Raw genomic sequence first — 18,746 nt, forward strand, 5'->3', positions numbered from 1 at the left:
AAGATGCAAGTATGTTTTAAGACGAAATTCTTCTGTGGTTCTTTTTTAAGCTCTTTAATATTAATTTTCAGCTTTCTGGGGGAGCCTCAAAGTTAAGCTGATCTTCATGGCTGTAAGTGCGTTAAATGAGCCAAGAAGACTGGACTTTCCTCTGATTAATCTTTTCGATCCTAATAACTTTTTGACCGAGTTACGTTATTTCCAAAAACCCTTGAATTTTTCTCTATAACAGTATGGTTCTAACTCAATGGAAAAAAACCCCTCTTCTTATTCCAACCCCTCTTTAAACTGGATGGGGAATTATTGTTGAATAAAATGTACTAGGCAGTGATTCTTTGAATGGGGGGAGCCTCATTAAGCACGTAGTAGTACACGTCGTAATATTTTCTTTATTTTACTATTCAGTCTGACTTCCTATCAGTCATTTCACATTTCAGGAAGTTACTTTCTGGAAGATTATTGCATTGATCAAGCAATTAAGGTCACAGTCACCCTATTTCAGTTTTATATCTTATAACACAATTTGTGGCTTACAGTCCAGATTGTAGTGTCTGTCTCCTCGTATTGAATAACGTAATTTTACTGAAACTACATCCAGAGTCTGTCTGCATTCAGACTGTTGGTCTCTGGTAGGTGGGTAGCTCACTGCTGAAGAAATAAAGAATGAGGGCTTAGAAACCTCACTCGGAAAAGGGGAAGCCTTTATGGAAACCATAGGCTCTATCGTTAGTTTGTTTCCGAGATTCTGACAGTTCAAATTTGCTATACAAATTGGCTTCCCACTGCTGAAAATAAACAAAGGAAATATGATAAGTAGCAAAAATTAGCGAACAAATTAATTTCTGTGCCTCGCTTCCCTATCAGGAACGTAAAAACATAAAAACAGTATCACTCAATATAAAGCCACTGAAAGTATTTTGAAAATTAATTAGTAGTTGTGAAGAACTGTGTAACTTCAGTAATAAACACTTAGGAGAACAGCAGCCAAGAGGGAAACTGTCAGTACTGCCTTCAAAGCAGGGTTTTGACAGAGTACAATAAACGCGGAGCAAAGAAATTAATGAGGTAAAGCAAAATAGTGAGGAGATGCTGATTAAGAGCAGTGCCAGCCTCGTGTGGAATTCGCTGGGATTCAGCAGGTAGATGTTATGTAGAATTATAGACTTTATCAGACATACACGAGCAAGAGGGAACAGGCGGAATTTGCCTAGGCAACCTTAATTTCAGCATTTCCAGTTTTCTGGAAGTTTCACTTTGTATTTTTTCACCTCCCCCCCCTTCCCGGTTCTACTGTGAATATTATTTTGTGCCTGACAGTTACAAACATTCCCCAGAAGGAGATAAAACAACATATTGAATTTGCCTTTTCAGTTAGAAAATGTGTTTGTATCCTAGGTACCTAATTCTTGCTGAGTATTTATTCATTGCCAAAAATACAGCATGGTGTTGCCTTTTCTCGGTTTATTCTTTCCTATTATGATTTTATATGCTATTACTATGGCATATCTAGAAAAACAGGATTGCTGAAAATTACAATTAACAGGTATTAATGCGGTTTGCACACCCAAAAGCAAAGTCTAATTTCTTCTTCTTACTTCCTTTTCAAAAATAGACACCACCATCTCGTATTGCACTCTGTTAGAAAGCCTACAAATGCCTGAGGTTTTGTATGTGAAATGGCTTGTGTAGACATCTCGTATCTTGATTTAAGAAAATTATTTAAAAATATAGCATCGCTTCCTTACGAAGCATTATCTGATAATTCAGCTGTCATAGCGTACTGGTTTTGGCTGGGGTAGAGTTAATTTTCTTCATAGTAGCTAGTACAGGGCTGTGTTTTGGATTTGTGCTGAAAACGGTGTTGATAACACAGGGGTGTTTTAGTTCCTGCTGAGCAGTGCTTACACAGTGTCAAGGCCCTTTCTGCTCCTCACACCACCCCACCAGCGAGTGAGCTGGGGGCGGGGGCACAAAATTTGGGAGGTGACACAGCCGGGAGCGCTGACTCCAACTGTCCAAAGGGATATTCCATGCCCTGTGATGTTCTGCTCAGCGTATAAAGCCAGGGAAAGAAGAAGGAGTGGGGGGGACACATTCAGAGTGCTGGCATTTGTCTTCCGAAGTCACCGTTACGTGTGATGGAGCCCGGCTTTCCTGGAGATGGCTGAACACCTGCCTGCCCGTGGGAAGCAGGGATTGAATTCCTTGTTCTGCTTTGCTTGCGTGTGCAGCTTTTGCTTTATGTATTCAACTGTCTCTATCTCAGCCCCTGGGTTTTCTCACTTGTACCGTTCCGATTCTCTCCCCCATCCCACTGGGAGAAAATGAGTGAGTGGCTGCGTGGTCTTTAGTTGCCAGCCAGGGTGAAACCACAGCAAATAGTTTGAATACAAATAGCACTTTTTCTAACAAAAAGACAGTTCTTGGCTTTACGTAATCAGTTACAAGTTTTGCTAAACATTATATGGACTATTACAGAGTCCGTAAATTTCTCTTGGTGCCATATTACTTTAACAAGTATATTCTATATTATAGATAGCCTTACTAGTAGCTTTTGATATTCCATGGTTTTTTTGCTTTGGAAAGGAGTTATACTTATTTTCTCACTCTAGTAGTTTCTGGTTTTGTAGTCACAGGCATCTAGGCTTTTAGTGCTGTAACTGACCTGGGAAGGCATGATTCCCAACAGTATGTTCTTTGCAAATCTGTTGCAGTGTGGAAAGCTACCTATCGCTGTATCCTTGTTGTGTTTGGGAAATACTACTAGCTGAATTACATTGTATAAAATGTAATTATTTTTGTTGTCTTAAAGAATTCACATTTTCGTAATGTTTCAGATGTGGATGCGGTGGTGTCGATCAGATACCTGCCATGCTGGCATCGTTGTTTGTTTTAGAAAGGCAATAGCTATAGTGAGATAGTGGCTACGTTATCTTTAGATAAGTATAATGTTTAATTCAGTGTCCTCTTCCAGCTTCAGCTATGGCGGTTGGGGACACCGTTATCCAGCTGTTTATGGCTGCCCGGCAAGTGGGGGTTATTTGTTTCACAATTCAGCCAGCAGAGCAGAAACGCAGGTTCTTACTGTTCTGCTACACTAGAGTCAGCAATGGCTTCAAAACATTTAATCGGCAATTAGGTAAAGTTGCTAATTTTGCACTTAAGTGGATCAAGTTGAATTCCACCGGCTGTACAGTAAAGAATTTTCTTCTGTCAGGAATATAGTAACAAGCATCCAGGGATAAAACGTCTTGAATTTCTATCGGTGTGCAAAATGATCCTGTCTCTTAAGTATCGAGCAGGTTTCATTGTTTTTCCTGTTAGAAAACAGCTGAAGCCTTATTATGCCACTTTTCTATGCTTATATTTTATTGAACATTGAACCATTTGGTTTGCCTGTTCCATCCAGACGTTTACAATGGCCCCTTTCCTATTTCTATTCAGATAAAGTAAAACAAACCAACAAAAATAACCCTCAGCATTTTTGAAGTTGTTCTTTTCACCAGCAACATGCTCTTAGTAGTGATGAGCGACTACTTACTAGTAAAAAAACTCTTTTTCTTTCTTCCTATATTTTCCTAAGTATTTTAATAGCTGGGAAAAGCAAAAACAGTTGAGTCAAGACATAACAATGATATTTTCTTTCCTATATTTCTTCCTATATTTTCCTAAGTATTTTAATAGCTGGGAAAAGCAAAAACAGTTGAGTCAAGATGTAACAATGACATAGTATTTTTTTCTAACGTTTCGCTGCATAAAAATGGTAGATTTCTTTACCAAATGCTATATATATTTTGAGAGATAATTAACTAATTGTTTTGCTTAGCAGTGGTAAATCAGTATCTGACTTCACCTCTACAGTAAAGGAATACTTACGATCTACATTTGTAACCTTGCGCTAGGTGCAGCCGAAGAACAACGTACGCAGTTCACCACCAGGCTGTACAGTTCAATACCTCGGCCCTAGGTGAAGTTTTGCCTGTAAATTCCCCCCGCATTTAGCTCCCGTCCAAGATTATCACGAGAGCTGGGGACAGTGGGACAGCACTCGTTATTTTTAGGTATTAGGCCAGCTACTGTGTTCTTTTTAGCTTGTTCTGGATAAGGTTATTTCCTAAAGTGAATATATATATATATTATTGATTGTAGGATGGAATGGGAAATTTGAGAGTCACTAAAAAAGGAATACGACTCGAAGGAATATCTGAATTTCTACTTCCACTATACGTGAAAGAAATCCATTCCCGAAAGGTAGGTGTTTTTCATCTTTTTTTTTTCCTTAATTTACAGCTAATATAAATTAATCTCTTCAATCTCAAACTACAAAGTTTAATTCTTACACCTCCTAAATTAGCAATCAGTAGAGATTTGCTTTGAGAATACCTTAACAGTGAAAACTTCCTTCATGTCAAAGATGATTTTTTTTTTTTCCTGAAACCTTGCTTGCCTCTTAAAAGAAATGTCTTATCTTAAAGAAAGGAGATTCAAAGCATGTATATTTTATACTTCAAGTGACCTCAGCACTGGGAATGGAACCTTTGACTCTTCATTTAGTGTGAACTCCAGAAAAAGAAGATTAGGGATATGTGCAAAATACAGTGAAAGAAGGAATGGTTTTGTATATGCTTAAGTTCTTTCTGGTATTAGCTAGTATGATTTCTTTTTTTTTTTTTCTTTCTTCCCTTTTTTTTTTTTCCCCTTCATCAAGTACAGGCGATTTTGCTAAACTGCATCACGTCTCCAGGATTTAATTTTTCAAAGAAAACCATTTTTAATGTTGCCTAAATGTTATGGCTTTGTCATATAGCAGCAGGTTGTTACAGAGGAAAAAAGACAATCAAAATTCTGTGGTCAGTCGTGCTGTTTACATCAACATTTTCAATGAATTTAAAAAAAAAAAAATTGAAATACTGGAAATCTCTTAAGTTCTTTTCACCATGCAAGTGATGACCTATGATCAGAGAGGAATGTTACAATGGTTTTCAGTCAAACATCTGCAGAGAATTTTAGTGTGCATACTGCAAAAGTTGGCAGGAATGACCCTAAATGCCTTTGTGGGAAATTCTGTCGGTTGCAATCTGTCCTCTATGTATATTGAAAAATTCTCAAGTACATTCAAAAATGAGGTCATGACAGTTTCCCATTTCTCTTAATTAGTATACTTTTGTGTTAATAGATGTGTGAGGTAGGCTCTTTGTCCTCTCTTTCTGTAAAACTAAGATCTTCCAGTGTTTAACAGAGTAGCAATGTTGTCCTAGGTAATGAAAAATTCTACAATATTTAAGCAACAGAATATTCCCCGGCAATGTTGAATTTTGATCATTTTATTGAACAGATATTATTTTACTTTGCAACTCACCACGCATACAATTAGTTACAAAATCTTGTTTGTGATTTTTATTTTATAATGGTACCTAAAAATATGAAGAACTAACTAAGATAAATGTATAATCAAACATTTGGTAATGAATTATTTCTAAATAAATGCAAATATCATAGCTTTCATATTGATCAGAATTTTGAGGAGGAAAGAAAAACGGAACAGTTAACGCATAAATACAGAAATGACCATTTAAGTACCAAACACTGCTACCAAGAATAAATCCAATTAGACCAGATTCTGCCTTTTAAAATTGGAAAGACGTCTACAAAAAGGAACTTTGGCTGTGGGTTTATTTTTTCCTACACCACCTTGCCATGGAAGGGTGTGAGCACCTCTACAGTAGATTCTGTAATCCTCTAGTATTTTCTTTACAATTTTGAAACTCCAGGATTCATTAAATTAACTAGCATAATTTGCCTTTTATCTATATCTAAATAGAAAAAATATTTTAAGGGTTATGTTAGACCTTAATATCTAGTACAACAAATCCTTTTAAAATCATGCCTAAATCATGAACCTCTTTAGTTTGCATATTGTGGACTTTATGACATTGGTGTAAAACTTGCAGGCTGTATAACCTTTCAGGGAGCATACTTTTTCTTAGAGGTTGCAGAACATTAGTTATAGTTTGTGCGTTTTTCCCGATTCCTTTCTGCAGGTGGAAGGCGTCTATGATTGTTCCATGTCCTATTACTGTACGTGAAAGTTATGATTTGGGATATTTGCTTGCACAGGTCTTTGTATTGTAGAACATTGGCTCTGTTAAAGTAAACATGGAAACTTTTGTTTCAAGTGAGAGTAATAAGAGCTTTAAGTAGGGTCCTGATTCCACTCAGAGCTGCTAACCAACTGAGAAAAAATGCACAGAAATGTAAATACTGTAAAGGAACAGGATGCAATGTCTACTGGTAGCCTAACACAATGTCACACTAGTCCTGTGAGGCTCATGAAAAACAGATAGACCTGTCAGTAAGTGCCCTCAAACCAGCAGAAGAAAAAAGAGAGACTTTATCATTAGGTGGCCAAAGCATTTCAACTAAAATACTTTTGATGTTTCAGGTCTACTTATACCTATTAACATTAAAACACTTGTTAAAAAAGTGGGATGTACATAGACTTAGTTCTCATCTTGCAGTCTTGTGACCTAGGTGCACGTTCCAGTCTTTTGCCAACCTGCTCAGTAAGTTGCGCTAAAGTTTCAGTAACTTGAGGTGTATACAAAGGTTTATGTCATGAGGGAATGATGAAAACGCCCCCTGTAGCTGTGTTAAGCTTTAGGGTAGGGATTTGTGATGTCTCTGCATGGCATTTCCCCAGACGTGTGGCATCTGCATGTGACATTAGCTGTTTCATTGCTTACAGAATTGACCTTGGTGCTGTAGAAATCTAAGAGCCAGCCAGGTTTTCTGAGCTCTCATAGTCACTAGAGACCTAGTCAATGCAGGCAGTGGATTCTGAAGAGCTATCCTGGCCACCGGCGCTTAGTGCTTCCGTAGGGTGATACAGAGGGGAATGCTTTTTCCTGCCTTTTCCATGGAAGCAGTCATGACCTAAGTTTGACGCATACGGGAGTTAAAACATACCATGGAATCAAAAACTCATTTGAAGCTGATGTCTTTGCAGTCTTTTACATGCATATGTTGCTTACTTATTTTCTGAAAAGAGAGTTCGGTCTTTAAGCAAGTTTAATCATTCCTCTCTAAAAGAACACAGGCATTACGGTGACGTCATTTGATTAACTCATGAGGCGACTTGTAACATATTCAGTAATAACTTTGTGGACCGGGTGTATTTCCTCTCCGCTGGCGTCATGGTTTGTAGAATGGCCTCTGGGAGACCTCCGTGGGGGCTCTCAGCCCTGCAGGTCAAGGCATCGCTGCTTTCCCATTGCTCAGCACAAAGCAGAGTTATAGGGGAAGACCAGTGACATTAGCAGCAGGGCACAGCCCCAGGTTTAGTGGTGTTTTTTGTCAGAGTTGGGTTGGTGGTTGGGCTAGATGATCCGAAAGGTCTCTTCCAACCTAGGCAATCCTATGATTCTATGATTATGGCTAAGAGAGACAAGTGATGGTTGGACTTGATGATCCCAAAGGTCTTTTCCAACCTAAATGATTCTATGATTATATGAGTGGAGTTCTTACACATGTACTGGAGCTTATCTTTTAGTTAGCTAGATCTGAGCTGATAAAATGTGTTTATTGGTAGTGCGGGGTTCACCGCCGATTCTGATCGTGAACTACTTCTGATGAGAGCCCTGGGCAGTCTGTCAAGTAGCTGGGCTGAACTGAGCTCTGCGCCGCTGCAATTTAAATGTGAAGGGTGGCTGGGGTGAAGTTCACATATGCTTACAGATGCTGAAATGACCACTTTTGCCTGCAGCACACCTGGATCCCCAAATAAGATCATGTAGGCAGGTTTTAATGCGGTCCTTAAACTGCCTTTATCATAAGAGATGTATTGAGCTTTGTGTGTAAGTTGACAAATTGCTTTTTACCTTGTGATTGCTTCACTAAAACCCTGAATATGAACAGTAAATGCTAAAACACTTTGAGTTAAGTCAGTTGGAGAACAAATATGCATGAATTCTTAGAAACAAAACAAAACTTCTAGTGATATTTTTCTCCTGCCAGTGTACAATTTTCTATAAAAAGTAGTAATGAAAAATCCAGGTCTTAGGTAAACTGAATATTAATTCCTGTTTTGTATGTAGAAATTGTAAAAATGAGAAGGCTGCTCAGATGGTGCTGTTTTCCTGAGTTTGCTTCTCTTGCTTTGTCCTTTCTACTCTCTTCAGTTAGTGGTGTCTGCAGAACTCCTGCCCAAAATCTTATGTTTACACAAAAAAGATATTTCTGTATTTTCATTGAATTACTTAACTGCATGTCAGAACTCGAACTGATACACCAGAACCTGAGCAGATAAGGGCTCGTTGGATCCTGAATTGACATCTTTATATCTCTGAAACAAGGGTACACGTACTCTATGAATTGAATTTTACTGAGAATTTCAATTTGACTATGGTTGGTCCATTCGTATACCTTTAGTCTGAATATAGAACACTAGCCTGCAACCAGTAAGTTTAATCTAGACAACGTTATATTTTCCATGTTTATATCACTTGCGTTGATATGATGCAAAGAAACTATGCAAACTACGTTCTTTGTAGTGTGTCATTAATGAGATGCTTGAAATCCAATAACACATAATGCAATAACCTGAATTATTACAATATTTCACTTCTGAATTAAATTTCTTTATCATCTTACTGCTGCATCCATACTACTGCATTTGTGAATGGAAACAATCCAAGTACAGTTTTATTAGCTTGTCATATAACAATAAAAGAAGTTCATGGTGTTTTCTTAAGAATGTATCCTTGGCTTTATTGATCTTTTTCATTAGCACGTAGGGTACTTAAGGGTTGAAGAAAATCAAGTTTTCTCTTTGTTAAATTGTTTCCATTGCAGGTAAAATAAGTAGCTTGTTGTCCCTTAAACTAGGGAGGATTGCTTTGCCATGTTGAGCTTCTCTCCCTGATAGGGTCATAAAGAAGCAGCATAGGACATCACATCAAAAGCCTTTCTGAAGTTGAGGAAAGACATGTACTATTCTTGTCTATTGAGGCAGTCTTCTCACTATGCAAGATCATCAAATCAGGTGCTGCTTGTCCTTACTAAACCCATTCTCATTTTTTTCCCAACTGCTTTCTTTTCCTTCATCCGTTTTGAAGTGATTTTCAGGGGGATCTCCTCCATAATCTTCCTAGGAACTGAAGTGAGACTGACTGAGCTGTAGCTTCCAAAGTCTTCCCTTCTTGCAGGATGTTCATAATCTCTTGTAAGGTCCTTCAAGTATGTTGTATTTGTCGATTTTGGGATTGGGGAGGAGGAACGTGTTACCCCACCCTTCCCTGAAACATGTTCTTCTAAGGCCAAGTTGTTTGCTATATCCACTCTCCTTTCTGCTCTGTAAGATACCCCATTGCCATGCAGTAAAACTAGTTTGAGACTCCTGCAATCCTGCCACTACTGTCGTATTGGAGAAACTCAAATTACAAGAAGTCATTGCTCACCTTTTTTTGTATTATTAAAAAAATCACAAAGGCACCTAAGAATCTGCCACCTTTATTGCTCATTCTGAAGTGCAATGTTTGTTTCTGCAGCTACATGTCACAATCCTCTCCGATAAAATCTGAAAAGCTTCCCAGTTCATTTTTCTGATACCTACTCTTCAGCCTTGCCCTTGGCATCACTCACCTGTCACTGAGAATAAAGTCATTATTGCGGCATAAAGGACTCCTTAAGTCATTTTGGCTCTCAACGTGATGCAGTTCCAATGTACTGAAAGCCCAGTGTCAGTTTATTGGCTATGAACAAGATATAAGGTTTTCTTAATCACAAGCTTTGCCAAGGGACAAGTCACTTATATTTGTAGGTGGTCTCTGTAGGGACTGCCACTCTGAAATTGAGTTGACTGTACTCGCTCTTCACTGACAGCTGGTAAGAACTTTCATGATTCATGATTTTGTCCTTGATTTGCTATACTTCACTGAAACCTGTCTGGGGGTCATCCAATTGTACAACTCTATCTTTTGAACAAAGAGTTTTTTCCTGTCAACCTGTACTCCTCTTATTATTACTGTGACTTGTTGTTCAGTCAAGGAGGATCTCTGCTTGTTATACCGAAAATTCTGAGTTAATATTACCCAAGCTTTTTACTTTGGTTGACTACAGCTCATGAATAAAGTAATGAATAGCCTATATCCACCCAATTTTATACCAGCCTGAGGAACTGAATTTGATTTGGGAGCACTTCTTCAGAAGGATGTGTGAAAGTTAATGAAGTAGCAACTGTTTTTCTGAGGTTTGTTCTTGTTTTCGGTATCAACTGCATTTTTAGTTTTCCAAGTATTTCCTTCATGTAATACATCTGTATTCCACTGGGGCAAATTTCAGTGGAACAACATGATATTTCAGTTTGATGTTCATCATGTCTTTTGTCTGATCCTAATACTCATTTAAAGTGTATTTGGTTTGAACAGTTTAAACTATATGGACATATTAAGCTGAGGAATGACTTTTTTTTTTTTTTTCCCCTGAACAACTTTGAAGTAACGTATTTGAAATTTACAGAGGCCAAGCAATATTTAAAGAAATGCGGTATGTTTTAAATGAAGAAAAATTGTTGTTAATATTTCCATAGAAAATCTGATCCAAAGCAGGAATATAAAAGTAGATGACTTGCAAGAGAGATGAAAAGGAGAAAAATCTATATCTTCCTTTATCTCTTTACGCAGGAATTAGCTCATTTTTCTTCATGGAGAAAAACATTTATCCTTTACATCGCATTTTATGTACTTTAGGTAGATCTTACTTTTTGCTACTCTGTAGAAACCTTAGAACTATGGAACAAGGGGAAAAAATGGGAGTTGTTGACGGGGGGAAATATTCATGTAAGCCATTAAGCACAAAGTATGTAACATAACTTTATCTACCTAAAATAAAGCTAGTCTGTTAGCCCTGGTTTGGGTGCTGCTGAGATCACTTGAAATATATTCCTTATAAGTCAGGCTGTGCGATGCCATCATTTGTAGGCCTTTGGTACGCAAAGAAAAATTTTCCCCCAAACCATTGTAAACAGTGTGTTCGTTAACTTAGGAGGAGATCTACTCCGTATCCAAAGACTCGGTGTATGAACAACAAAGAACATTAACGTAATAAAAGTACACATCTAATGCTGTTGGGGATTGTCAGCATGGATTTCTGAAGGAGAGATCACGCCTGACCAACCTGACAGCCTTCTGCAACAAAATGTCTAGCTTGGTAGCGGAGAACAGTTTATATTGTTAATCTTGCTTTTAGCAAGGCTTTTGACCCAGTCTCCCATCATATACTCTTAGACAAACTGCTGATGTACATCCTAAAAGGACAGTGAGGTGGGTTGAAAGACTGGCTACGCTGCTGGGCTCAAAGGGTCGTGGCCGGTGGGATGAAGCTCAGCTGGAGGCCAGTCGCTAGTGGTGTACCCATGGGGTCAGCGCTGAGGCCAGCGTTGCTTAATTTCTTCATTAATGACCTGGACCTGCACAGTGCACCCTCAGCAAAGTCTGTGTGTGATATACAAAACCAGGAGGAGGATTGTGCAAATAAGTAATTTCTAGAAGCAAAAGAGAATAAGAAAAATAATGAAAGCGTTGCTCTTTTAACTGTTCAGAGTTTTAATTCTTTCCAGCTCATTAATAATACCACTCTTTTTTCTTTTCCTGTTTCATATCAGTTGAATCTCAAAAGTATCAGGGGTAATAATCAAATCAGAACTTCAAAGATAACACTTTGAAAATGGATATAAGAAAGATTTTTTTCAAGGTATTTATTCTGAAACAGAATCGGCATTGTAAAGTTTGAATGTGTAACTTCCAGAAGTACAAGCTGACCTGCAGAATTAAATTTTTCTATGTCTAATGGATAAAACTATTTCATACCTTGAAACAAAACAGAATTATTACAGTCCACTTTTACTTGGTCAGCTTTGCTTTCAGTATGCTTCTCGCTTTCAAAAACGTTTGTAATCAAGTTATATAAAGCAGATAAACCATGTATAATCTGCGAAAATAAATACGAATAAAATTCAAACTCAAAATCTGCTTGTTATTCTAAAGGAGATGTGATTAGTCAAATCACATCACAAATTACAAGGCCAACTGTATGAGGTTTAATAAGGCCAAGTGCCGGGTCCTGCATTTCGGTCACAACAACCCCAAGCAACGCTACAGGCTTGGGGAAGAGTGGCTGGAAAGCTGCCCGGCAGAAAAGGACCTGGGGGTGCTGGTGGACGGCCAGCTTAACATGAGCCATCAGTGTGCCCAGGTGGCCAAGAAGGCCAACAGCATCCTGGCTTGTATCAGGAATAGCGTGGCCAGCAGGAGCAGGGAAGTGATGGTGCCTCTGTACTCGGCACTGGTGAGGCCTCACCTCGAGTGCTGTGTTCAGTTTTGGGCCCCTCTGTACAAGAGGGACATGGAAGTGCTGGAGCGTGTCCAGAGCAGAGCTACCAGGCTGGTGGGGGGTCTGGAGACCAGGTCACATGAGGAGAGGCTGAGGGAGCTGGGCACGGTTAGCTTGGAGAAGAGGAGGCTGAGGGGAGACCTCATTGCCCTCTACAACTCCCTGAAAGGAGGTTGGAGAGAGGTGGGTGTTGGCCTCTTCTCCCAGGTGAATAATGACAGGAGGAAATGGTCTGAAGTTGCAGCAGGGGAGGTTTAGATTAGATATTAGGAAGAATTACTTTACTGTAAGAGTGGTCAGGCACTGGAACAGCCTGCCCAGGGAGGTGGTTGAGTCACCATCCCTGGAGGTGTTTAAGAAACGTCTAGATGTGGCACTTCAGGGCATGCTCTAGTAGCAGAGATTGTAGGTTGTTGGGGGGGGTTTTTTGGTGTTTTTTGGGGTTTTTTTTTTTGTTTTTTTCTGTGTGTGTATGGTTGGACTTGATGATCTCAAAGGTCCTTTCCAACCATGAAGATTCTATGATTCTATGAAATAGAAGTTCTGAAGCAATTTTCGCTTTAAGAACACCTGTGGTAAAGTTATAGAATCTTACTTCCAGAGTTTGATGAGACAGTTTAGAAAAAATAATTCTTCTACCTGTTTATGTAATTTCAGACCTGTATTGTATTTGGTTTTTTGTGATGCGTTGTTTTTTTGTTTTGTTTGTGGTTTTTTTCCTATTATTCTTGTCAGCATTTCTATATTCTATCAGGAAGAAAAAATTCCGAAGCAAGGAAAGAAAATTGCCCTCCAGTTGTTGAGAAATACCATATTTTTTGGGCCACTGCACACAATTTGGTGTCTTACATGATAATAGGGAAAATGAATGAATATTCGTAAGTCTAAGATGAAAAAAGTAAGAATGAATATTACCTTGACTACCTGGAGTGAAATTCACAGGATAAGACAGAGTGTAATCATTACATCTGTTTTGATAGTCCCTGATTAGGACACCATTCCTCTTTAAAAGGGACAAATTGCTTGTTCGTTCGCCGCTTCTGATAGCTGAATATGACAAGCAAATCTCGTAAGGATTGTATTTATAATGCTGTCCATCGCCTGTTTGAAATGAGGTTTGTATTTTTTTGCTATTCAGTAAGAATGAAGTTGGATTTTACTGCTTCATAATCAACGGCATTCATTCCTTTTTAATTTTTTTTTGCATTTGAACACACATATATAACTTGCATATTTGTGCCCAACACTTTAAAATTACTGCTCAGTCTTAAGAATTGGAGCCTTTTATTCCAGGTAGCAAGCATGCTTTTTGGGTTTATACTATACAGCCTTTCCTGTCATAAGAAATATATCATGCTATAAACCTCTAGTTTCAGAAACAACTTGTCACCATGTGCTAGTTTTGGCTGGGATGGAGTTAATTTTCTTCATAGCAGCTAGTACAGGGCTGTGTTTTGGATTCGTGCTGGAAACAGGTGTTGATAATACAGGAATATTTTAGTTATTGCTGAGCAGTGCTTACACAGAGTCAGGGCCTTTTCTGCTCCTCACGCCACCCCACCAGTGAGTGGGCTGGGGGGGCACAAAAAGTTGGGAGGGGACACAGCCGGGACAGCTGACCCCAACTGACCAAAGGGATATTCCATGTCATGCGACATCAAGCTCAGCAATAAAAGCCGAGGGGAAGGTTGGCCGGGGAATGGCTGCTCAGGGATTGTCTGGGCATCAGTCACTTGGTGGTGAGCAATTGTTTTCATTTGCATCACTTGTATTTCTTGGGCTTTATATTCCTTTTCGTTATAATTTATTATTATTTTAGTTCAATTATTAAACTGTTCTTGTCTCAACCCACTTTACCCTTCCAATTCTCTTCCCCCCATTCTGCTGGAGCGGGGGGAGTGAGAACACAGCTGTGTGATGCTTAGCTGTTGGCTGGGGTAACCTACAACGCACCAGCAATGAAATTTTCTGATTTGAAAATGCTTTTATAGAGTATTTTTTGTTTATTTTTACTATTCCCTGAAGGAGTTTTCCATCCATTTAGCACTGTGACTTAAACTTCAGTCTTGTTTATATAGTTCTAAAGTCCCTTCCTCAGTGACTTTAAAATTTCAATTTTTTTGTGCTGCCAGATCAATTTCTCAAGAAACCTGCTGAACTTCCATCAGTTTTAGGAAGCAATGCGGGTGCAATAATCCCTCTTTGAAAAAGGCAGGTGGAGTCATCATTCTCCTTTTTAGATGCAAAATAACTAAGTACAACAGTTCATTATGTTATGGATTATGCTCTTGAATCTTTGCTAACATTGTTACTCCAAAGCAGTTTCAATGTTATTATTTGAAGAAACAAAATGGAAGCATTGATTATTCCATAACAAGGACCGTGTTTTGACACTGGCCTGCATCCAAGACTGATAAGCAACTGGAACATTAGTTGAAAACCTCGCTGACTTGAAAAGCATTCTCATTAAATAAATGCACAAAGAAAAAAAAAAAAAAAGGAAATTCTCTTCATTACCCAAGTGTATGATCAATGATTTTCTTTGAACTCATTTTATTAAAAGAAATCAAAATTTCAAATAAAAAAAATTACCTGAAAATTGTAACTTTTTGCCTGTAACAAGTAACCTGAGATACCATGCATTCTACAGATAAAATCAAAAATAGATCAGAGTTCTACGAAATTCACGTATTTTATGCTTTCTTCCTGTTTCTAACTTCATATCTAATTGTGCTGTCATTTCTCAACTGTAATTTCCTGTGGGTTTTGTAGAACATGGAGCACTTCTATGGAATGTGAAATACTATTTCCCCATTAAGAATCTTCTCCCTTTACGTGAAGTTAAGGAAATGAGAAACTGACGGAAGACACTAAAATTTTATCTTTTCAAACTTCTGGTTTTTGATATCAACATACTCCAGTGATTTGCAGGTGACCAAAAAGTTACATTTTACTCATTTGTTTCATCATAAGATATTATCAAAAGCTGTTTCAAAAAACCTCTGTGGTCTGCTTGAAAGTTTCCAGAACTTCCTCTGTGTAGGAATCTGTGCAACTAAGTTCCAGTTAATATCTTTATAGGTTAAATCCTCTTGCCAACTTTATACATGACATAAATTAGTTCTTCAAGTGAATCAAAGACCCACTGTCACTGTCTTCTTGAAAAAATAGTTCCTAATTTTTTTTAAGTAGTGAACAAGTTGATTTATCTTTTTGTTGTTGGTGGTGGTTTTGTATCTCCTCTTTGTTACAGCTGTGCAGTGTTATCTACTTAACATCTTGAGTTGGGCCGACTTTTGCTTTAGAAATGTAACTATTCTGTTACATTACTCTGTCCGCAGAATCACAGAATGGCAGGGGTTGGAAGGGACCTCTGGAGATCACCTCGTCCAACCCCCTGCCAGAGCAGGGTCACCCAGAGCAGGTTGCACAGGAACGTGTCCAGGCGGGTTTGGAATGTCTCCAGAGATGGAGACTCCACCACCTCTCTGGGCAGCCTGTGACAGGGCTCTGCCACCCTCAGGGTAAAGAAGGTAGAGATGTTAGAGATGGAACTTCCTATGTTCAAGTTTGTGCCCGTTAACTCTGTTGCGTGAACAGGGGCCAAGCAGTTTTGGCAGAAGATAAACCCCCTTGCGTTCTAACACTCCTCACCGAGGTGGGAGGCTAGGTGCGGCTAGGTTTAAATTCTGAGTGATGCCCAATTCAGCACTATCAGTCCAACCGCGTTTAATACGTATTAAACTATCACGATTTGGATACGCTAATAGTGGACTGCACCTTCAGTCTAGTCGTGCTCCTGAACTAGCACGGCCACTCTCGAGTCTTTGGTCGCGTTCAGTGAGAAAGCGAAACGACTAGCTACTTAAACAGTGCAGTTTATTTAAACAACAGATATACAGGTTCTTTAGGATTGCCGGTGATAAATACACTGTCTGCAAAGCACGTGCAAATGAAGATATTGGTAAGTATACAAACGCGCGACAAAATTATGAACGATACAGCCTGGCTATAAATGTAGGGTAGAGATTCTCTAGAGAAATTTCTAAGTCCCCGAGAAAGCGCTCGGTGTAATCCAAGTCTTACCCAAAGGCGTCCCTATTGGGCGGAAGAAGGGCTCAGCCCATCGACTGATTCCGGAAATCAGCGGTGGAATTCTTCACGATGGTGTCTTCCCTGGCATCCCCTCTCTCTTGGGCTATTTTTATACTATTTTTTTATCTTCAAAGTGGAGTTTGAGTGACTTTAGTCATACGTACTTTTATTATGATTAATGTACTCAAGGAGGAGTGTTCGCACCTCGGGGGCGGATAGCCTCCGGGATGGAGGTGTGTTTTGGTACATTGTGGTGAGCAAAGTTCGCACAAAGGACAGCATTTCATCAACATTTGACGAAATGTTGGCTCGGGTAGCGTGTAGGCCGCTTATCTGTTCCGTAGTACCATCTCGTCCCCATATCTGCTATTCATCACAAGGGAAGGCCACGGAACAAGCGCGTTCCGTTCCATCCCTCGTGTAGTTTTGCAAACAACCTTGTACAGGGAATCACAGATGTTGCATTCTTCGTGTGCTACCTGCGGCTGTATTCTGCCTCAGAAGCCTCTTGATTTTATGACTTTCCTTAATGTGTGAACAATGCTGTATTTTTGTATTCTTGGCCAATTCAGTAATTATTCCACAACTTCTTGTCCTGTCGCTGGGCACCAATGAAAAGAGCCTGGCCCCATCCTCCTGACACCCGCCCTTTAAGTATTTATAAGCTGTTGGCTGTGTTACATTTTAAAACTCAGATACAGGAGCAATTTGCTATTTGCTGATTTGCTATGAGGTATTTTCCTTAAAAAGCTTAGAATTAAACTTTAAGAAACTTTTTAAGGTGGTAACCAAGTGTGTAAGTTTTTCAAGGATAAATCTCCAAGCTATATAAAGGTCTCAAAAAAAAAAAGAAAACCATAAACCAGTAAAGTAGTGCATTGCTGTGCAATGTGTTATTTGTGTCTCATAGACACAAACTAAGGGTCAGATAATATTTATTTATTTGGTTAGTTAATGAAATTCAGTTGGAAATAAACATCAACAAGAACTTCAGACTGTAGACACTGGAATTCATGGGTGGGACTGGGATAAAGAAAACTCGCAAGGAAAGCAGAAGTCTTATAATTGGAGCAGCTGCACAAGTTAGCATTCTGTACCGGAATTGGTAATTATGGTTTCAGCATTGATTGTCCAACAAACATCTGGGGATTTACAGTAAAGTTGGCTCTTGGGCTTCAGCCAGCGGCTCATTTGTGTCTCTAGCTGAATTCAAATCAGTTGTTCCGCAAAGAAAGTAACTGCAGTTCTCAAAGTTTGTTAATTGAGGGTGGCAATCTGTCATGCACAAGTCTGCACCAGCTACTACCGTATATATTCTTTGCGGCAGTCTTTGCAAGTGTAAGCGGTAATTGCAGTAGCGTGGGTGTGGGTTGGTGATGGTGAATTTTCTTTTGGTCTGGAGCCCAAGTAATTTTTAAAAATACAAAGTTATTGTAGTAATTCTCATTGGTAGACCTGAAACCTGTGCGTTACAAAACTTGGCACTCCGATAGTGATTTACATGAAAGATGCCACAATCATTTTGAGTAGAAAGGAAAACTGAAGTTTACACTAAAAATGGCTAGAAAGAGATTATATTTTTTTTCCTCTTGCTATGTCAATATATAAATACAGGGTTTAGGCAAAGTTTATTTTTGTCTCTGAGTTTCTCCATTGGTATCCAGCAGATCAGAATCTTCTTATAAATGTGTGGTCGTACTAGTGTTGTTATTTTAATAAAGTGTAGACACTTTGGAATGTCAATTAACTCTCCTTACAAGCCGAGCCAAAACGCTGGCACAGAAAATGCAGAAAGTGGATCAGCTTTTTCCAGGAGCAAATACTGAACTTTCTACAAGGAGATAATTTTTTTTTTTTAAATATTTTAGTACAAATATCATTATGACTATTGAGATCTGGGACACTGCAGCGTGTTCTTTTAAGATGCCGGTGCTGCTTCTCTTAAAATATATACTCCACTAGCATGCAGTGGTTCATATTGAAGAGTATACTGATTTTTCAAGTAGTTTCATTGGTTTTTCAGCATGAAGAAGGGCAATTTAATTTTGTTCTTATGAAAGTAAAGAAAATTATATGTTAGTGTATGTATTGTTAGAACTCCTATACTGCATGGATAAGGTGCTGGCATTACCTGAAAGCAGCTGATGCAAGAATGGAGTGGTGCTTCTGTATCTTACATTAAACGGTGGTGATTGAATACTAGGGAAAATTCAGGTAAGAGTGTGGAAAAGACAGGTATGTTGAAGGGAAAGAAACCCCAGTGT

At 38.8% G+C, this 18,746-nt stretch overlaps 1 protein-coding gene across 3 annotated transcripts in view; it reads left to right on the top strand.

Annotated features, from left to right (window-relative positions):
- The window catches only part of SGCZ (sarcoglycan zeta), a 486,118-nt gene that overhangs the window by 354,092 nt on the left and 113,280 nt on the right, over positions 1-18,746 (top strand). For all 3 annotated transcript variants that reach the window (XM_054203217.1, XM_054203218.1, XM_054203219.1), the window contains one exon: positions 4,150-4,251. In XM_054203217.1, coding sequence (XP_054059192.1) covers positions 4,150-4,251 — 102 coding nt within the window. The remainder of the gene's footprint in view (positions 1-4,149; positions 4,252-18,746) is intronic.

This window comes from Rissa tridactyla, chromosome 5 (genome assembly GCF_028500815.1).
Source record: "Rissa tridactyla isolate bRisTri1 chromosome 5, bRisTri1.patW.cur.20221130, whole genome shotgun sequence".
Taxonomy (NCBI): domain Eukaryota; kingdom Metazoa; phylum Chordata; class Aves; order Charadriiformes; family Laridae; genus Rissa; species Rissa tridactyla.